General features: G+C 39.9%; 1 protein-coding gene across 9 annotated transcripts in view; it reads left to right on the top strand.

Moving 5' to 3' along the window:
- Positions 1–21,914, top strand: part of CUNH3orf67 (chromosome unknown C3orf67 homolog) — a 231,407-nt gene that overhangs the window by 108,618 nt on the left and 100,875 nt on the right. For all 9 annotated transcript variants that reach the window (XM_031344479.1, XM_031344473.1, XM_031344516.1 and 6 more), the window contains one exon: positions 10,370–10,507. In XM_031344479.1, the coding sequence (XP_031200339.1) occupies positions 10,370–10,507 (138 nt within the window). The remainder of the gene's footprint in view (positions 1–10,369; positions 10,508–21,914) is intronic.

Genomic DNA, 21,914 nt, shown 5'->3' with positions numbered 1-21,914 from the left:
TTGAAGTCTCCCACTACTATTGTGTGAAGTTTCTTTTATAAATGTGGTTGCCCTTGCATTTGGAACATAGATGTTCAGAATTGAGAGTTCATCTTGGTACATTTTTTCTTTGATGAATATGAAGTGTCCTTCCTTATCTTTTTTGATAACTTTTGGTTTAAAGTCGTTTTTATTCGATTTTAGACTGACTACTCCAGCTTGTTTCTTGGGACCATTTTCTTGGAAAAATTGTTTTCCAGCCTTTTACGCTGAGGTGTCTGTCTTTGTCACTGAGGTATGTTTCTTGTTTGCAGCAAAATGCTTGGTCCTTTTGACGTATCCAGTCTGTTAGTCTATGTCTTTTTATTAGTGAATTGAGTCCTTTGTTGTTAAGTAATAGTGATTGTTATTTCTTGTTATTTTTGTTGTTAGAGGTGGAGGTATGCTTGTGTGGCTATCTTCTTTTGGGTTTGTTGAAAAATTACTTTTTGCTGTTTTTGGGTGTATTTTCCTTCCTCGTGTTATAGTTTTCCATCTACTATCTTTTGTAGGAATAGATTTATAGAGAAATACTGTATAAATTTGGTTTTTCATAGAATATCTTGGTTTTTCCAACTATAGTAATTGAGACTTTTGCTGGAGATAGTAGCCTGGGCTGACATTTGTGTTCTCTTAGGGTCAGTATGACATCTCCCCAGGATGTTCTAGCTTTTGTAGTCTCTGTTGAGAAGTCTGGTATAATTCTGATAGATCGGCCTTTATATGTTACTTGACTATTTTCCCTTACTGCTTTTAATATTCTTTCCTTGTTTTGTGCATTGGTGCTTTGGCTATTATATGACAGGAGGAAATTCTTTTCTGGTCCAGTCTATTTGGAGTTCTTTAGGCTTCTTGTATGTTCATGGGCATCTCTTTCTTTAGGTTAGGGAAGTTTTCTTCTATAATTTTGTTGAAGATATTTACAGGCCCTTTATGTTGGGAATCTTTGCTCTCTTCTATACCTATTATCCTTAGGTTTGGTCTTCTCATTGCATCCTGGATTTCCTGGATATTTTGGGTTAGGATCTTTTTGCATTTTGCATTCTCTTTGATTGTTATATCAATGTTTTCTACCTTATCTTCTGTGCCTGAAATTCTCTCTTCTATTTATTGTATTCTGTTGCTGATGTTTGTATCTATGGCTCCTGATCTCTTTCCTAGGTTTTCTATCTCCAGAGTTGTCTCTCTTTCTGATTTCTTCATTGTTTCTATTTCCATTTAGACATCCTGGATTGTTTTGTTCAGTTCCTTCAACTGTTTGGTTGTATTTTCCTGTAATTCTTTAAGGGATTTTTGTGTTTCCTCTTTTAGGGCTTCTACCTGTTTACCTGTATTCCCCCATATTTCCTTAAGGGAGTTATTTGTATCCTTTTTGTTGTTGTTGTTGTTGTTGGTTTTGTCCAATTTTTTATTAGATATTTTCTTTATTTATATTTCAAATATTCTCCCCTTTCCTGGTTTCCCCTCCAAAAAAACCCTATTCCCTCCCCCCTTCCCCTGCTCACCAACCAACCTTCTCCTGCTTCCTGGCCCTGGCATTCCCCTACACTGGTGCATAGAGCCTTCACAGGACCAAGAGCCTCTCCTTGACTGACTAGGCCATCCTCTGCTACATATTCAGCTGGAGCCATGAGTCCCACCATATCTACTCTTTGCTTGGTGGTTTAGTCCTTGGGTGCTCTGGGGGTACTAGTTCATTCATATTGTTGTTCCTCCTATGGGGCTGCAAACCCCTTCAGCTCCTTGGGTCCTTTCTCTAGCTCCATCATTGGGGACCCTGTGCTCAGTCCAGTGGATGGCTGTGAGCCTCTACTTCTGTATTAGTCAGGTACTGTCAGAGACTCTCAGGAGACAGCTATATCAGGCTCCTGTCAGCCAGCACTTGCTGGCATCCATAATAGTATCTGAGTTTGGTGATTGTATATGGGAAGGATCCCCAGGTGGGGCAGTCTCTGGATTGTCCTTCCTTCAGTCTCTGCTCCACACTTTATCTCTGTAACTCTTTCCATGGGTATTTTGTTCCCCTTTCTAAGAAGGATCAAAGTATCCACACTTTGGTCTTCCTTCTTCTTGAGTTTTTTGTGGTTTGTGGATTGTACCTTGGGTATTCTGAGCTTCTAGACTAATATCCACTTATCAGTGAGTGCATATCATATGTGTTCTTTTGTGATTGGGTTACCTCACTCAGGATGATATCCTCCAGATCCATCCATTTGCCTAAGAATTTCATAAATTCATTGTTTTTAATAGCTGAGTAGTACTCCATTGTGTAAATGTACCACATTTTCTGTATCCATTCCTCTGTTGATATGCATCTGGGTTCTTTCCAGCCTCTCACTATTATAAATAAGGCTGCTATGAAAATAGTGGAGCATGTGTCCTTATACCTGACCTTAAGCTGTTCTACACAGCAATGGTGATAAAAAAAAAAAAAAAAAAAAAAAAAAAAAAAAAAAAAAAAAACTGTATAGTATTGGTACAGAGACAAGCAGGTAGATCAGTGGAATAGACTTGAAGACCTAGAAATGAACCCACACACCTATGGTCACTTGATCTTTGACAAAGTAGCTAAGACCATGAAGTGGAAAAAAAGACAGCATTTTCAACAAATGGTGCTGGCTCAACTGGCAGTTAGCATGTAGAAGAAGGCAAATTGATCCATTCTTATCTTCCCGTACAAAGCTCAAGTCCAAGTGGATCAAGGACCTCCACATAAAACCAGATACACTGAAACTAATAGTAAAGAAAGTAGGAAAGAGTCTGAAGCACATGGGCACAAGGGAAAATTTCCTGAACAGAACACCAATAGCTTATGCTCTAAGATCAAGAACTGACAAATGGGACCTCATAAAATTGCAAAGCTTCTGCAAGGCAAAGGACCCTTCCAATAGGACAAAATGGCAGCCAACAGATTGGGAAAAGATCTTTACCAATCTTACACCTGACAGAGAGCTAACATCTAATATATACAAAAAACTCTAGAAGTTAGATTCCAGAGAACCAAATAATGCTATTCAAAATGAGATACAGATTTAAACAAAGAATTCTCAGCAGAGGAATACCAAATGGCTGTGAAGCACCTAAACAGGCTGAGAAAGAAATTACGGAAACAACACCCTTCACAATAGTCACAAATAATATAAAATACCTTGGTGTGACTCTAACTAAGCAAGTAAAAGATCTGTTTAACAAAAACTGCAAGTCTCTGAAGAAGGAAATCGAAGAAGATCTCAGAAGATGGAAAGATGTCCCACGCTCGTGGATTGGCAGGATTAATATAGTAAAAATGACTACCTTACCAAACGCAATCTACAGATTCAATGCAATCCCCATCAAAATTCCAACTCAATTCTTCACAGACTTAGAAAGAGCAATTTGCAAAATCATCTGGAATAACAAAAAAACCAGGATAGCCAAAACTATTCTCAACAATAAAGGAGCCTCTGGTAGAATCACCATCCCGGACCTTAAGCTGTACTACAGAGCAATTGTGATATAAAAATGCATGGTATTGGTACAGTGACAGGCAGGTGGATCAATGGAATAGAATTGAAGACCCAGAAATGAACCCACAAACCTATGGCCACTCGATCTTTGACAAAGGAGCTAAACCATCCAGTAGAAAAAAGACATTTTCAACAAATGGTGCTGACTCCCTTTGAAGCCATAAGCTTCTATCCATGATCAGGCCTTCAAGCCTGACACTACAGACTTTACTGGAGTAGACGAGTGGGCGTAGCATATGGTCACTTGATCTTTGACAAAGGAGCTAAAACAATCCAGTGGAAGAAAGACAACATTTTCAACATATGATGCTGGCTCAACTGGCAGTTAGCATGTAGAAGAATGCAAATCGATCCATTCCTATCTCCTTGTACAAAGCTCAAGTCCAAGTGGATCAGGGACCTCCACATCAAACCAGATACGCTGAAACAAATAGAAAAGAAAGTGGGGAAGAGCCTCGAGCACATAGGCACAGGGGAAATTTTCCTGAACAAAACACCAATAGCTTATGCTCTAAGATCAAGAATTGACAAATGGGACCTCATGAAATTGCAAAGCTTCTATAAGGCAAAGGACACTATCAATAGGATGAAAAGGCAACCAACAAATTAGGAAAAGATCTTTACTAATCCTATATCTGATAGAGGACTAATACCCAATATATACAAAGAACTCAAGAAATTAGACTCCAGAGAACCAAATAACCCTATTAAAAATGGGGTACAGACATGGAAGGAGTTGCAGAGAATATCTATGGAGTAGAGACTGAAGGAAGGACAAGCCAGCCTGATATAGCTATCTCCTGAGATGCGCTGACAGTACTTGACTAATACAGATATAAAGGCTCACAGCCATCCATTGAACTGAGTACAGAAGGTTTCAGAGAAAGGACCAATGGAGCTAAAGGGTTTACAGCCCCCTAGGACGAACAACAATATGAACTAACTAGTACCCTCAGAGCTCCAAGGGACTCAACTACCAACCAAAGAGTATACATGGTAGGACTGATTGTTCTGGCAGCATTTGTATAGTAGAGGATAGCAAAATCAATCATCAATGGGAGGAGAGGTCCTTGATCCTGTGAAGGTTCTGTGCCTCAGTGCAGGGGAATGCCAGGGCCAATAAGAGGGAGAGGGTGGGGTGGCAAGCATGGGGAGGGGGGAGCCAATGGGGGATTGTTCTTGTTTTTGTTTGTTTGTTTGTTTGTTTGTTCCTGGGAGGGGAAACTGGGAAAAGAAAAATCATATGACTTGTAAATAAAGAAAATATCTAATAAAAAAAACACTGAAAAAGAAAATGGGGTACAGAGCTAAACAAAGAATTCTCAACTGACGGATACTGAATGGCTGGGAAGCACCTAAAGAAATGTTCAACATCCTTAGTCATCAAGGAAATGCAAATCAAAACAACCTTGAGATTCCACCTCACACCAGTCAGAATGGCTAAGATACAAAACTCAGGTAACAGCAGATGCTGGAGAGGTTGTAGAGAAAGAGGAACATTACTTCATTGCTGGTGGAATTGCAAGCTGGTACAACCACTCTGGAAATCAGTTTGGCGGTTCCTCCAGAAATTGGACATACTACTACCAGAGGACCCAGCTATACCAATCCTGGGCATATACCCAGAAGATGCTCCAACATGTAATAAGGACACATGTTCCACTATGTTCATAGCAGCCTTATTTATAATAGCCAGAAGCTGGAAAGAACCCAGATGTCCCTCAACAGAGGAATAGATACAGAAAATGTGGTATATCTACACAATAGAGTACTACTTAGCTATTAAAACCATTGAATTTATGAAATTCTTGGGGAAATGGATAGATCTGGACAATATCATCCTGAGTGAGGTAACCCAATCACAAAAGAACACACATGGTATGCACTCTCTGATAAATGGATATTAGCCCAGAAGATCAGAATACACAAAGTACAAACCACAAACCACAAGAAGCTCAAGAAGAAGGCAGACCAAAGTGTGTATACTTCATTCCTTCTTAAAAGGGAGAACAAAATACCGATGGAAGGAATTGTGGAGACTAACTATCCTGCAAAAACTAAAGGAAGGACAATCCAGAGACTGCTCTACCTGGAAACCCTTCCCATATTCAGTCATCAAATCTAGACACTGTGGATGCCATCAAGTGCTTGATGACAGGAGCCTGATATAGCTCTCTCCTGAGAGGCTCTGACAGTACCCGACTAATACAGAAGTAGAGGCTCACAGCCACCCATTGAACTGCGTACAGGATCCTCAGTGAAGGAGCTAGAGAAAGGACCCAAGGAGCTGAAGGATTTGTAGTCCCTTAGGACGAACAACAGTATGAATGAACTAGTACCCTCCGAGCTCCCAGGGACTAAAACTCCAACCAAAGAGTACACATGGTGGGACTCATGGCTCCAACAGCATATGTATAGCAGAGGATGGCCAAGTCGGTCATCAATGGGAGGAGAGGCCCTTGGCCCTGTGAAGGTTCTATGCCCTAGTGTAGGGGAATGCCAGGGCCAGGGCCAGGGCCTGTAAGCAGGAGAGGGGAGGGAACAGGGGTTTGTTTTAGTTTTGGGTTTTTTTTTATTTTATTCTTTTCTTTCCTTTTTTTTTTTTTTGTTTTTTGTTTTGTTTTTTTGTTGTTTTTTTGGGAGGGAAACCTGGGAAAGGAGAAAGGAGATATTGTAAATAAACAAAATATCTAATAAAAACAAAAAGAAAAGAAAAGAAATGTTCAACATCCTTAGTTATCAGGGAAATACAAATTAAAACAACCCTGAGATTCCACCTCACACCAATCAGAATGGCTAAGATCAAAAACTCAGGTGACAGCAGATGCTGGTGAGGTTGTGGAGAAAGAGGAACATTACTTCATTGCTGGTGGGATTGCAAGCTGGTACAACCACTCTGGAAATCAGTTTGGCGGCTCCTCAGAAAATTGCACATAGTACTACCTGAGGACCCAGCTATACCACTCCTGGGCATATACCCAAAAGATGATTCAATATTTATGTCCTTCTTAAAGTCTTCTATCATCATGAGATGTGATTTTAAATCAGAGTCTTGCTCTTCTGGTGTATTGGGGTATCCAGGGCTTGCTGCGATGGGAGAACTGGGTTCTGATAATGCCTAATATATTTGGTTTCTGTTGCTTATGTTCTTGTGCTTGCCTATCGCCATCTGGTTATCTGTCCTGTTAGCTATTCTTGCTCTCTCTGTCTGTGGCTTGTCCCTTCTGTATGTCAGCACTCCGAGGAGACCAGCTCTTTCCCACTGGGATTTGAGTATGGAGAGCTTGGCACAGGGTCAGCTCCAGAGAGCAAATGGAACCTGGAAAGATTCTGTCCCAGCCTGCTCCTTGGTTCCTGTGTCCTGAGGGCTCTGGGTATGTTCCTCAGAGCCAAAGTGGTGGTCTTACCTATGCTCTCAAGTGTGTCAGCACTCCTGGGAGACCAGCTCTCTCCCTGAGGGTTATGGATACAAAGAGCTGTGGCACAGGCTCAGCTCCAAGCAAAGATGGAAACAGGATGCTGTCTGATTTCCCTCTGAGAAGATGCTGATTACAAGGCATTTCTTTGGGTCAGAGTGGATGTTTTATGATCAGGAGATATGTCCTTCTCATCTGAACTTATTGCTGCAATTAGTCTAGGGATGTGCATGGAAGGCCATTCCAATATTCCTTCCAATAACAAGACAAATAGCCAGACAGTCTGTGGCTTTAGTCCATCTCCCATGAATCGGACTGTACTAGAAAAGCTCAGGCCACTGATGATGTGTCCAAACCACAGGCTGAAGTCCAACTAATCCAACAATGGCTAGCTGTGGATGCAAAGTCCAAGAATCTAGTCGTTGCTCAGTTCCACAGGCTAGGTGTCTTAGCTGGTCTTTTGTATACACTGGAATTCCAAAGAAGTAGGCTCCAATGCCAGTGGGTTTATGAATTTTTAACCCCACCTCTCACCCTATGTTTCTTCAGTAACCTTGGATTTTTATAGTTTCTATAGCTATCACTTTCTATTTTTTGTCTGCTTAGACAAGATGTTGGATTCAGTGTGTGTGTGTGTGTGTGTGTGTGTGTGTGTGTGTGTGTGTGTGTTTGATAAGGCTTGCTTTATGGCCCATAATGTAAATAATTTTGAAGAAATTTCTAGAGTTGTTGAGGAGAATGTATTTTTGGCTTCTGTTATAGGTGATAGCTGTTAAATCAAATGATCGTAGGTTTCTTTCTTGATGACATATGATGTTAAGATGGAAGGGTTAATGGAGTCACTCAGTCACATAATTACTGTGTCAGGACCTGTGTGACCTTATATACCCACCAGTGTTTCATTCGTATGTTTTACTTATTTGATATGGGCATGTCCCACAGTTTTAATTTTTCCTTTTTCACTCTTTTTGGTTTTGCTTCCTCATTTGATTTTATGTGATTCTTCTGATGAGTTGTCTTCACTTAAGTTTATGTTCCTCACCACCACTATTTGACAGGGGAAATTGACTTAGAAATATAGACAATTACTTGACAGAGCCCTGAGGTTGACTTACAGTAGAAGACGCTAGTCTTCCAAAAAAAGTTCAGAGTGAGAAAAAATGTAGATCAAAGGTTTGGAGGGGTGTTGTTTATTTTTTAGTTTATAATTTTTTAGAACTAAAGTTATTAATAATTTAGTTTAAAAGGGAAAGGAGTGAGATACAGTGATATATGCCTTTAATCCTAGGACTCTAGAGGCAAAGGCAAATGGATCCTTGAGTTCAAGGCCAACCTGGTCTATAGTTCGAGATCCAGGGTACTCAGGGCTACCCAGAGAAACCCTGTCTTAAAAAAAGGGGGGGGGGTCTAGTGGTGGCACACGCATTTAATCCCAGCACTTGGGAGGCAGAGGCAGGAGGATTTCTGAGTTCGAGGCCAGCCTGGTCTACAGAGTGAGTTCCAGGACAGCCAGGGCTACACAGAGAAACCCTGTTTCGAAAAATAAATAAATAAATAAATAAATAAATAAATAAATAAATAAATAAATAAATAAAGGAAAAACACGGTAGTATGGTAGTAGTAGATGGGAAAGGGGAAAGTAAAGTATGAATAAGAGATGAACTATATGTATGAGAGCTATGAAAAACAATAAAGAAAACGTTACAGATTAACCTTAAAACAAGTAAGCATAGTCATGAATACCTGTTTGAGTGAAATACAAGCTAAAACAAAAGAACTAAACCGTGGAAGTACAGAAAAGTGTCAACAGGAGCTTGAGAGATGGCCCCACAGTTAAGAGCACTGGCTGCTCTTTAAGAAGACTAGCACAAGCATCTATACCTCCAGTCTTTACGCCCACTTTGGGCCTCCACAGGCAGTGAATGCATGTGATACATATACATGCATACAAAACAACCATGCACATAAAATAAAAGTAAGTCTTTTAAAAATGTCAATAAAAAAAAAAAAACAGAAGGCACTATTATTGCAGACCCAAAGATAATAGGAAGCCCAAATTGAGAGTCAGTATTAGGCTGGCCTGGGCCTGCCTGGAAACACTTCTCAAAGAGCAACCTCAGATGCATTTTGTAGGGAGTTTTTAAAGGCAAATAAAATAGAAAAATGGCATCATGTTTGGCTGTTGCAGGGGGAGTAAAGCAAGCAAGCAAGCAGTTTAACAGAAGCCAAAGCATGCAGTTAGCTGGGGCATTCTGATGTCAAGTTTCTAGTACTCTGATGCAGTACTTTTTTCATAGCAGAGATAAAAAGGAGAGGTGAGGGGAATCTGTTTCAGGCTAAACCAAAGATGGCTCCAGCTAAGATGAGATGAAGGAACATTTGCCCTGTCACTATAACATTATCACTGTTTCTGCTCATGTGATTTCACACACTGTCTTTTGCAGCAGGCTCTGTTAATACTGAAAAGCAACTAGTCTCAAGAAGTCCAATAATGTAAATCATGTGTCCTCCCTGCTTAGAGGAGCTTCTGTATAAGCCTGCAGAAATCACAAACATCTGGCACCCACCCCTTGCCTGCCAGCTCCAGTCCCATCTGGCTGTGCTAGGTACTATAACTTTCCTGATGACTTTCAGTGGCTGGCCTCTGAGGTGGTCTGGAAGATTCTGTCCTTTATATTTACGTTTGAGTGTATGTTTTCTGGGCATTCTCCCCAGCAGATCTTGAATGTCTTTTAGCCCTAGTGTCCTTTGGTTCTTGCATGAGAAAGCTTGTATTTCTGGCTAGTGGACGGCTTCTTAGGTTGCCATGTTGTTGCTTGCCTATGTAGTGGCAGGGTGGTACCTTCCAGAGCATCTTCAGCTTATGGAGATTCTCTGCTCAAGTTTCCATGCAACACGTGTGCAGCAGCTTCACAGCCAGCACCACTCTAGGCTTCTCTCTGCTCTCAGTGTGTGATCTGGCTGCATCTCTACAGGCCACCTAATTCTCTCCTGATCAGTGTTCTCATCCATCCATGTTAAGTAGCACACGTCAATAGCCACTCTCGCTACTACTTGTGCAGAGGATTTTGTAGCTCTCACCCCAGCTTATTTTTTTTTCCTCATAGTGACCTTTTGTTTTTCCTTTTATGCTATTGTTTGTGTTTCTAATGTTCCTTGGCTCTTTCACTCATAAGAATCATGCCTGATTGGGACTCTTCTCCATAAATCATACAGAAGCAGTTTCTAATTTCCATTTTACCCAGAAATGTCATGCTCATTCTATAGACATCAAGGCTAAAAGTGTGCATAAGTTGTCTAAAGTTGTACTCTAAAATGTTTTGCTTTACTTGGTTTCATTATAGAGTTTACTCAGTTGGCAGCAACGGCTTGCATTTGGGGCGTGGGACTCTTTATTTCAAATAATATATGGTATTTCATTTTTGACAGATGAACCCACAGATATTATTCCACGAAGCTGTCAACTCTCAACAGATGTTCCTCATGTCACACAGCTGCTGAACATGACAAAACTCCGCCAAACTGAAATTAAATTTGGAGGTCATCCTCTAAGATCAGCAGAATCAGGTATGCACAGAGGCTCCTATAAACATCATATGTGTACCCTTCCCCCATAAGGTTTCTTTCTCTAAAGTTGGCCCTACGCCTTGCTCTTCCACAGTGCTATCAATATACAAGGCCAGGCCTGTAAGTGCAGGTCACTGCCAGCCCAGGAAGACAACCTACATGAAGAATTTGGCATGTGAGCATTTGACCCACATAAAACCCTTTCTACTTCAGTACTGTGATCAGCTAGGGGAAAGGAGAAGACAGGGAGAGACATGAAGCAGTGCTTTTCTGTAGACTGGTTATGCCTCTTCTGTAGAGTTGTCATTCCTCTACTGAAATGCACTTTATTCAAGTACTACGATGAAAGGCAAGCAGTGCTGTCCTCTGTGAAGGAGCTCTAGGAATGGAAGGACTGCAGCCAGCTGCAAGTTACCTGTCAGTGTAAAAAGAAACTGCAGTTCAGCTGTGGGTAGTGCTGCCCTGCCTGAATATGTATCTTGATTTTGTATAGTCTCCAAATTTTTTAAAGACCTTCTGAACTAAGCAGAATACTCTAAGGCTTCCCAAGTTCAGTGTCTGTGCAGACCTCATCCCAGTTGATTAAATCAATGAAGCACCTTCATATCAAACCAAATAGAAGCTCAATTCCCTAGGTCTTTGAACCCCTAGGATATTTTTAAATTACAACATTTAACAGCACAAAACATCCTTTTCTGATGTCTGCACTCCCCGCCCCCCAGAGGGAATCTTCGTTAATTTGGTTAGTCTGTTCTCTTTTGTTTTTTAACATCCACTAGTGATTGTTGTGTGCAGCCAATGCTGAGACCACTGGATCTCAGTGAGACCATGGCCTGGGAACTCAGATACAGGGAGCTAATTCAAAGAACGCTAAAGAAAAGTCAGTGACAGACCATCTGTGGGAGAAGTACATCTTGGAAGAAGTCTCTGTATATTTATATATTTATAATAAATTAATAGGAGACTTATAGAAGGATACCAGGGCAGAAGATTGTATAAAAGCAAGGAGATAGCAATCTGTTTTTCAGGATTGCTTGGAAAAAAAAAAAAGGAGATTCATTTTTCAAAGGCTCAATGTAAGCAATAACTTGAGTGGTAGAACATTGTTAGAACCACACTATGGAAGTGGCTCTCAATTCCTCAGGTAAAGAGGTGGAATGTTTTAGGAAAGTGAATTTGACAGCAGGATTCCAGGTGAGTTTCGAAACCGGGTGTGATATGAGACAATGGAGAATAACTAACATGTCTCTGCAATGATCAGATAGAAAATGACAGAGGGTCCAGAATGACAGAAGTTGGGCCAGTAGAAAGCAGTGGTACCGAGGGAAGCTGTGGGGACAGTGGCAATGTGTGGCTTCTCAGATAAGAGCAATGGTCAAGAGAGTGCTCAGAGCTTGAAAGGAAGTCAAGTAGAAACAGGAAAAGCAGATGTTTGTGATAAAGTTTGAGAGGAGGAACTTCCTTGCCCACCTGTACTTTCCCTCTCAGTTTTAATCAGCATTACATGCCAGAAGTTATATATCCCTAGCAAATCAGCCTCTTTTGTCCTTTTTTGCAGTACAAAAGAAGTTTGTATCTAAGTAGGCACTACATTATTATCCCTTGATTGCACCATTCCCAAACTCACCGAAAAGCAAAGAGACAATGTAGGATGCAAACCTCACCTGCTTCATAATTATCAGTTTTGAGTAGGACCTTTTGCTAACAATGGGAGCAAATGATGAAATATATGTACATGCTAACTATATTATATAGAACTCAACACAGAGAGAAATAGGCAGATTTCATGCAAGCAGTGTTTATTAAGGAGCCATAGGAAAACATATAAAAAGCATAAATATAAGCTCACTACCCTTTAGGTGGCAACTTAATCTTAAGATTTGCCTCAGAGTTCAGAAAGAGTGTTTTCAATAACAAAAATCCCTGTACCTGCATCTAATGTAGTTTGATACTTTTCAATAACAGGAATGACTAAGCTGTGCAACACATCAAATGACATGATTACAGGTGGTATCTTTTTACCCTCTGTCCTTCCAGTAGAAAGATTTATCAACTGACTTTAAAATAAATACAAGTGTATTCACATTATCACTGTCATTTTTATTTAAAAGTCTCAGAAATGCTTAAACTGAAACAGATTTAGTGAATGCTAACTACATCAGTATTACAACTAAACAGAAATATTTTCATAGGCTATATTCAAGCCCACCTTACAGAGAAGAATACTAGTAGTTCTTTTGCTAATCCTGGAAGTGGACTCTTGATGCATAATAATAGTCAGTTCCACTTGAACCATGTATACAGGAAATTGCTAATTGCCAAAATCCATGAGTCAAATTCTTTATCTTTGTGAATATCAAATATATCCATTTGTAACCTATTATATTTGCTCCTCTTAGGTCAGTCTCACTGCACAGACATGATAGCCAAATGACATGAACATACATGGTACTGTGTGGTTCTCTTCCTACAAGCACATTTCAGAAGTTGATTCTCATATATGTAGACTTTAAAGCTTACTAGAAAAGAACATATTAATGTTCTCTCCCCGTAGAAGGGGTTTGATTTGAAGGGTATTTCTAATGGTTATGCCCATGGCCAGATGGTTTTTAACCATGGATAAGTGTCTTTATTTGAACTATTTGTTTTCATCTTTCAAAAAGTGGATTCCTACAGTGGAATTTAATTGCATGAGAAAAGACTGTGTGCTCATATAATTGGATGTGTGGTGCTCATGTGAATTTCTATATTTCATCATAAATGCACATATTAAAAGATCCCAATAAAGCCTCTAAATAAATAGCCACTTCCTGTGGATTTTCACACAACCAAAAAAGAATCCTTATAATTCTTTAACTGTTTTAGAATGTGTTTTATTGAATGTCATATAGCTTAATCAAGAGCATTGAATGAAATTAATAAAACCACTGTTTCTAAGAAGCCCTTGTTTCCAAAAAGCTCCACACTCCTACCATTCTCTCTGTCAATTCCCAATGCACATTAGCTAATGACTTTAGGACTGTGGAATCGGATAATCTTACTTTCATTAATAGGACCCCGGTTTAATTTAACCAGAGAATGTGGTCTGGTTATTGAAATGGAGCACTCAGCATTAATGACAAGATACAATAGCCCACCAAACACAAATCAAAAGTAGTAATTAAAAATTGGAAGGTGGCTTTCCCTAGTGCCTACCTTCTTACAGCAGGTATCTTCCTGGGCTTACACTTCCTTTTTAAATAAGAGGAAACTGGCACCCCAACCTCCTACTACAACTTCAGACTAGCGAATTAATGCCTCTAAAGAGAAAAAAAGATAGAAGGAGGCAAAGAGGGAGGGGGATGGAAGGAAGGGAGGGAGGGACAAAGGGAGGGAAGGGGATGGAGGAAGGGAGGAAGGGGATAAATTAGTAAGCTGTCTTTTGCAGTAGTGAAATCTGTAGTAGATTCTTATTTAGAGTCCATATTATGAAAGGAAGATTCAAACCAAAGATTAAAATCTACTGTGAAACAGAACCTAAAATCAAAGTAAATTAGTGTATTCTGTCATAAGAGCCAAGACACCGCTTATAACTCATGGATCAATTGAAGTAACATTGTAAAAATGGCTGTATTACCAATCTCAAGATCCAGTGCGAACCGTATGAAAATTTCAATGAAAGTCTTCACATAAATAGGAAAAACCAAATCCTAATTCAATATTAAATTCAATATTAAAGCACAAGAGACCCCAGATAGCCAAAGCAATCTTGAGTAAAAAGACCAATGGTAGAGTTATCAATTTCCTGATATCAAGTTATACTATGGAGCCATAATAATAAAAGCAGCATAGTACTAGAACCAAAACAGATATGTAGATTAGCAGAATAGAATAAAGGGGAAAAAAGAAACAAACAAACATAAAACACCTCCAGCCACCTCAATTTTGAGAAAGATGTCCAAAACATACAATGGAGAAAAGACAGCTTTTTCAACAAATACAGGGAAAGTTGGATATTAAGAAGTAGAATGATTCTAGATTCCTGTCTCTCACCTTCTACATCAATCATTTCAAGCTGATTGAAGATATTCATACATGATGAAACGCTCTGAAACCGAGAAAACACTTTAATATACAGACATAAGCAAGAACTTTTTGAAAAAAGGTTCCAGATGCTCAAGGAATAATACCAAAAATTGACAACTCTGGTATCATGAAATTAAAACCTATTGATCTCACAAAGGAAATAATTGAATTAAGAAATAGGCTACAGAATGGGAAAAAAATCTTTACTGTGTTGCAAGGAACCCACCAAATACCAGTCAGACACAATCTGTAACCTACTGAAAGTCTTTATTCCAGCTAGCTGATACAATCCTCAATTATTTAAGACCCAAGTGTATCCCCAACCATTTAGCACAGGGGACTTTTTTTTTTCATTTTTTATTGGTTATTTTATTTATTTACATTTCAAATGTTACCCCCCTTCACAGTTTCCCCTCCAGAAACCCCCTACCCTGCCTCCCCTTGCCTCTATGAGGGTGCTCCTCACCCGCCCATCCACTCCCACCTCAGTGCCCTAGCATTCCCCTACCTTGGGTCATCAGCCTCTACAGGACCAAGGGGCTCCCCTCCCAGTAATGCACTATCAAGCATTTCTCTGCTATATATAGCTGGAGCCATGGGTCCCCCCACCATGTGTACTCTTTGGTTGGTGGTCTAGTCCCTGGGAGCTTTGGGGAGTCTGGTTGGATGATATTGCTGTTCTTCCTATGGGGTTGCAAACCCCTTCAGCTCCTTCAGTCCTTTCCTAACTTCTCCATTGGGGACCCCATGCTCAGTCTGATGGTTGGCTGCAAACAAAAACTGTTACATTGAAGGTAAACAAGGTAAACCAACAAAACGAAAAGAGCTCAAGAGGAGTCACAAGAATCAGAGACCCATTTGTTTGCACACTCAAGAATCCCATAAAAACACTCTACTGGAAACCATACTATATACAAAGAGGACCTGATGCAGGCCCATGTAGTTCCAGTGCTTGCTCCCTCAGTCTCTGTGAGTTCAAATGAGCTTTGCTCGTGTTGATTTAGAGGGCCTTGATTCCTTGGTGTTCTCCATCCTTTCTGGCTTTTACATTCTTTCTGCCTCCTCTTTCCTAGGGTTCTAGGAGTATGAATTTGGTGGTGACATCCCATTTAGACCTGTGTGTTCCATGGACTCTCAGTCTCTGCAGTATCTGTCTGTGGGTCTCTATAGTTGTTCCCATCTACCGCAGGAGGAAGCTTCAGTGTGGATAGCTGAACTGTGACTATAGCAGAATATCATTGGAAGTCATTTAATCACTACATTATTTTTTCTTTTAGATCAGTACTATTTGGTTTTGTCCTAGGTCCCCAGGCTATCTAGTCCTGGGTTCTTAGTAACCCAAGCAGTATAGGATATGGATTTCATCTCAAGGAGTGGGTATTAAGTCAAATAAATTATTGTTTGGTTACTCACTCCCATAAGCTCTGTATCACAATTGCCTTGGCATATCTTGAGGCAGTACACCGTTATAGAAAAAGGATTTGGGGCAGGCTTGGTATTTGTTTCTCTTTTGAGAGAATGTGGAGCATGTTTCTATACCAAAGATACTGTAAAGTAGAGGTGAAGCCTCTATATAGGCATCGGCTTGACATCTCCATCTTCATTGTGTTATGTAGGTCTTGTATTCAACAGTGGAGCCCTGCTGTCAGTTTGTGAAAAGCAACACATAGTCTTGGCAACAGCTTGCATTGTTTGGTATTTTCCATTTGGCCCTTTTGGCCAACAGCTCAATTAGATATAACCCAACTCAATACTGGAAGCTTCATTGGGTTAAAAGAGATGGCTAGTTGGCTCTGACTCCTCCACTATTTGACTTATTTCATTTGGATCACCTTCACACACACACACACACACACACACACACACACACGATAGATAGACAGACAAGCAGGCAGATAGATGTTGGGGCAGGGGGACACTACAGGGATCCCATTTATCATTGCATTCCCTAGCAACTAACTTAGTACTTAGAACCTTAATACTAGTACTTACCAGGAGCACAGGAAAGCCTTGTTGACTGAGTGATAAAATGAATAAATAAAATAATGCTAACAGATGACTTGAACACAGGTGTTTATCAACAATTCATCATGCTCATACCCAAAGCTAGCATTTAGTGATCTGGCACTGTGCTCCACGATCTAAAGCCCAGACACACTGTTGCACTTTAATTCTCACTCAGCCTATTGTGGCAACACTATCACAGTGACAGTCTCACAGATGAGGAAACTGGCTTGTCACAGATGTAAAGTGAGTGAGTATCAGAGCTGGCATGTGAGCAGAAGGCTGGTATTGGAGATGCATTGTCACTACTATTTCCCGAGAAGCCTGCTGGATTTCTGGGAAAATGCCCTATTTCCAACCCAAATAATCTATGCTCCTTACTCAGAATAGAAAGCTTTCTCAAAATAAAACCATGTCCCTTAAAATTAGTTTAAATTTTTCTCATTAAGCATAAGGAACAAAACTAGGCTAATTCTTGCTTTTCAATCAATCAAGACCTTTTAGAGAAAACTATATCCTGCACACTGCCTCGTATCTTGTGGAGCTGGCCCAGCTTCACACACTGTCTGAGGTCCTAATCCAGTTCAGCACAGAAAGATACAGCTTAATTGCAGTTGTTAATATTATTTTATTGCCTTTAAAAAGTGTCACAAACTTTTCTATTAATGAGATAAGACTACATATTGGTTTTAATTATTTGCAAATGTTGAAGGTGGATTGTAATCTCCCAGAGCCTTTCCCTCTTGAGGCATTTACCTATCTGCTTTTCTTTTCATTTTGTTTCCATGGATTCTAGACTGACAGTTCTCCAACAGTCAGAAACAGTATTCGATTGAGTATTGTGCACTGGGCACTGACTCTCAAATTAGCTAGTTACCCCACAGCCCACAAGTACCTTTTGGAATGCCTTACCTACCAGGCACTAAAGCCTTCTCTCATCTCCCCATCCCAACCCTCAGCTCTCCTACCTTTGAAATAGGACATTAAAGTCATATGTCACCTGCTTAGTTCCTCATAGACTTAATTAACCCCTTGACATGCATTGGATTATAATATTCATGAAGTTTTTGGACCTATCAATACAGTCATTAATCATCCATTTTTGAGATAATGTTTTTACTTAGATGGCTTTAAAAATGCATAGAAAACAAATATTGCATATGGGAAGTCTCTCATGTGATGCTCCCCCATCCATGTTAAGCATCATCATGTAATTTTTTTAAAAAAACAAATGAACAGAAACATGGTTTTTGAGCCCTGACTCCGGCTTTGGGCATATCTTAGTTTCTTCATCTATGGACACATAGTAAGAACATCACACATAGCGAAGGACTGAGAACCGTGTAGGTATCTGTGGCATCCATCATTCTTTAGGTCTCAGTGAGAATTCCTTGACCCCAGAGATTAGACACCAAGCCCTGTTGAGCAAAGTTAGAACTGTTTATATTTTTCTTTGTAATCCTTACTATAATTATAATCATTGAACTGTTTAGTGATTTCTTGTTTTGATATTCACCTCCCCCATGAATGTTCAACCTCACTGGATGAGGTAGTGTTGCATCTTACTCCCTTTCTCACTCAGTGCCATCCAGGCAGCACCCAGTCACTACTAAGGAATGAATGAAGAAAGGAATAACGAGTGTGGATAGGTTCTGTAAGTTTTAGATGTTATTCAAGATTGGAAGGTATTAACAACTTGTTTACTAGCCATCTGAGACACAACGCAGGTATGTAACATGTCTGGTTTCATATATCCTTAACAGAAAATGCCTCGACTTACATACATTGTTTTCTTGTGAATAAAGACGATAAGGTCTTAAAAGTTCAGATGCCTCATCCAAAATAATATTGTCGCACTAGAATCAACCCTTGTTCATGTTTTATATGTGCGATAGAACAACACAATACACTAAAATAAAAATTAATCCAAAATCTGGACCCTGGCACCAAGATGACTGTTAGATGGAAGTGTTAGGCATGACCCAGGGTTGAGGGCTGGAGTGTAGCAGGTCTGGCTGGCTAGGCTTTGAAAACCTTGCAAGCTTAAATGACAATAATAATTAGAACATTGTATCTTGAGACCAAAAAAAAAAAAATGAATGTTTATTTCTATAGAAGACAATTAGAGAGAACAGCCTCAGGTTTTATAATCTAACTACAAAGGCATGCACCCATCAGGAAAATAGCAAAATAATTAGTGGTAAATCCCTGACCTCCGTCAAGTTCACTTTCCACAAACTCAAGAAAATGAAATGCCTCGAGCAAGATTTTAATCTAATCTTGATATTTAACCTTACTTTTATGCAGATTGATGTCAGCCTTTAAAATAGCTACTTTTAAAATTCAAAGCACATGCATTTCTGCTTATAGTTTCCTTCTATTAAGATTTTTCTTGTTAAAGAAACTTTGTCCTTCTACTTCTTATTTTAAAAACCCAAACCTAAATTACTTTGCCTTGTAGGATTTAATTAGGAGCCTATCCAAACAAATGCATAATGTAATGCACATTAATGGAGAATTAACTTTGACAGTTAATATGATTTTAAGCAGTGAATTATTAAGACAAAGAATGATTTTGCAAAACTGGTATGTTCATTGTAGTATCAATCTTAAACTCATCTTAAATAATGGAGCATTTGTACTCTTTAATGGCCAAAAGTGTAAATGTTTTTTAAAAAGTACACTTAAATTTAAATATGGTGTGGTGGCTTATTCTGTAATGAAACCCGACAATAGGTCCTCTTCTAAAATCCAGGATATTAACTAATGTGATAGTGCAAGACAGTGCAAAGTTTCCTCCATCTTGTATTCCTGCTGAGGCCATTTCAGGTTTGACTAGAATTTGATCTCCTTGATGGGGAATCCCATGAAAATTGCCCAACTCTGTTCTAGGAACCCAAGGTCAGGATGTCCCTAGCTAACTTATCTTGGGTTTTGTTAAACTGTCTTTTAGGCAACCTTCCCAAGTAACTGTTTTTCTGAGCTTCTGGTAAAACTACTTGCTTAAGATAATTTACTTTTGCAAAACCCCTTGTGTCTACCAAGTGAGGTGCCAGGACATGGTATCTGCCTTTAATAACTCTGTGTTCTAGGCACTCAGGACTACTCAGGTCTCCCTGCCCCCAAACACTTGGTTGTGGTATTAGTTGTCTAGAATAAAGACTTTAATTGGCTATAAACTTTATCTGAGAGCTCATCTCTAGTAGACTATCATGACACTGGTTTTCATGTCATTAAAGATATGACAGCATTTCAAGTTTACCTGTATCCTTAACAATCACTGTACATCCATCACCAGGTAAAAGACTCCTTTAAGAACAAGCGTGATATGAAGACATAAATGTGAAAGGGAGTCATTTTAACTGGGGAAAAGACAGGAGGATAATATAAAATGGAGAGGCATGGAGGAGAGATAAATAACACTAAGGATATTTGATAAATCCATTGAGGAACATTATTTTATAAACACAGTGTAAAACACAATTCATACCTCTCCCCCCCTCTGTGAGTGTGTGTGTGTGTGTGTGTGTGTGTGTGTGTGTGTGTGTGTGTGTGTGTAGTTTCAGTGAAGCTACACTACTTGAGGTGATAATACTCCCAACATGAGCCATAGACTAACAAAACACCTAGTACCAGTCACGAGAAACCTTCTTCCGAGTCATTGATTATGGGAGAGTCCAAGAGACCCCCAGAACAAGATAATCTATTGCCATTGCCCTTGACTGCCCCCAGAAAGTGAGACACTCTTCAGACACATGGCTAGGGGGATTCAGTCTAGAACTCACTTGAAAGCTTTTCCCTGACGTCTAGGTCTCAGTACTGTAAACCTAGCCAGCTACCCAGAGAAGAACTACTGCCATTTGCCTAAAGCAATACAATTTCCAAGTTGTATTTTTTTTTAGATTTATTTTATTTATTTTATGTGTATGAGTACAGTGTAGCTGTACAGATGGCCGTGAGCTATCATATGTGTGGATACTGGGAATTGAACTCAGGACCTCTGCCGGCCCAGCTCCATCCGGCCCACTCACTCCTGCCCGCTTTGCTCTGGCGTAATTCACTATAGCTGTCTTCAGATGCACCAGAAGAGGAACGCACCGGTAGAGGGCGTCAGATCTCGTTACAGGTGGTTGTGAGCCACCATGTGGTTGCTGGGATCTGAACTCAGGACCTTTGGAAGAGCAGTCAGTGCTCTTACCCGCTGAGCCATCTTGCCAGCCCCTCCAAGTTGTATTTTAATAATACTTATCCTTATCCCAACAGATAAGTATAGTTCTCATTGTCCCCATCAAAGAAGCTTATTTTGTAACAGGTACAGACCATTACAGACCACAACTGATGAAAATACAACAAAAACTGATCATGAAGTGCTAGCCCAAATTGCTAAATCTGTAATACGTCCCCTACACTGAAGCCTCAGGAAACAGGGTATAGGATGTTGCAAGAGCCACAAGACCAGGTTGCCTTGCTGTTAGACAATGTAGACATGATAGGGAAGCTACACCCATAAATTTTCAACAATATGCTTGCCTCAAAAAGTCCTGTGTAATGGCCAGTGTGGATCGGGGAAGTTTCATCAGGTCTCATCCCTAGATAATGAGCTTCAGGCAGTCTGGGACTGCTGGGATGGAGAACTGGTTTTCTCCAAGGGCAAGCTACCTGATAGGTTAGCTAATCCCCAGTGTCAGCCCCAGACACGTACCATTCTAAATACACTCAGTAGATTTTGTATGCATATGCATGTGCACTCTTGTATGTGTGCATGGTACATGTTATGTGTACATGTAAGTGTGTATATATGTACCAATAATTGAAGAGATCATGTATTTGAACAGAAGTAGGTGTGGGCCATGGTAGGAGTTGGAGGAAGAAGGAGGCATGTGTACATACAGTACTCATGTATAAAATTCTCAAAAAAAAATTTAGATTTAAAAAGTTCTAAGTGTAAGATGAACAGTTGATACGTTCTTTTGTTGTTATTGTTGTTTTTGTTTTTGTTTTTTGTTTTTCAAGACAGGGTTTCTCTCTGTATCCCTGGCTGTCCTGGAGCTCACTCTGTAGACCAGGCTAGCCTCAAACTCAGAAATCCACCTGCCTCTGCCTCCCAAGTGCTGGGATTAAAGGCGTGCGCCACCACCGCCCAACTGATACATTCATTTTTTTTAATATTGTGGATAGAACTTCATCCAAGTGGTTGCTAAACTCTCCAAGCCCAATCCTTGTTCTAGTCTCATAATACATCTATAATTTTGGTGAAATTTAATCATTTTCTCCCATTCTCCAAACTTGACTTGGGAGACAGGCAATTAGAATACAAAGAACTTAAAGTGGTTGGAAG

The sequence above is a fragment of the Mastomys coucha genome, unplaced genomic scaffold (genome assembly GCF_008632895.1).
Source record: "Mastomys coucha isolate ucsf_1 unplaced genomic scaffold, UCSF_Mcou_1 pScaffold10, whole genome shotgun sequence".
Classification (NCBI taxonomy): Eukaryota; Metazoa; Chordata; class Mammalia; order Rodentia; family Muridae; genus Mastomys; species Mastomys coucha.
This window is presented reverse-complemented; position numbering and strand designations above follow the sequence as displayed.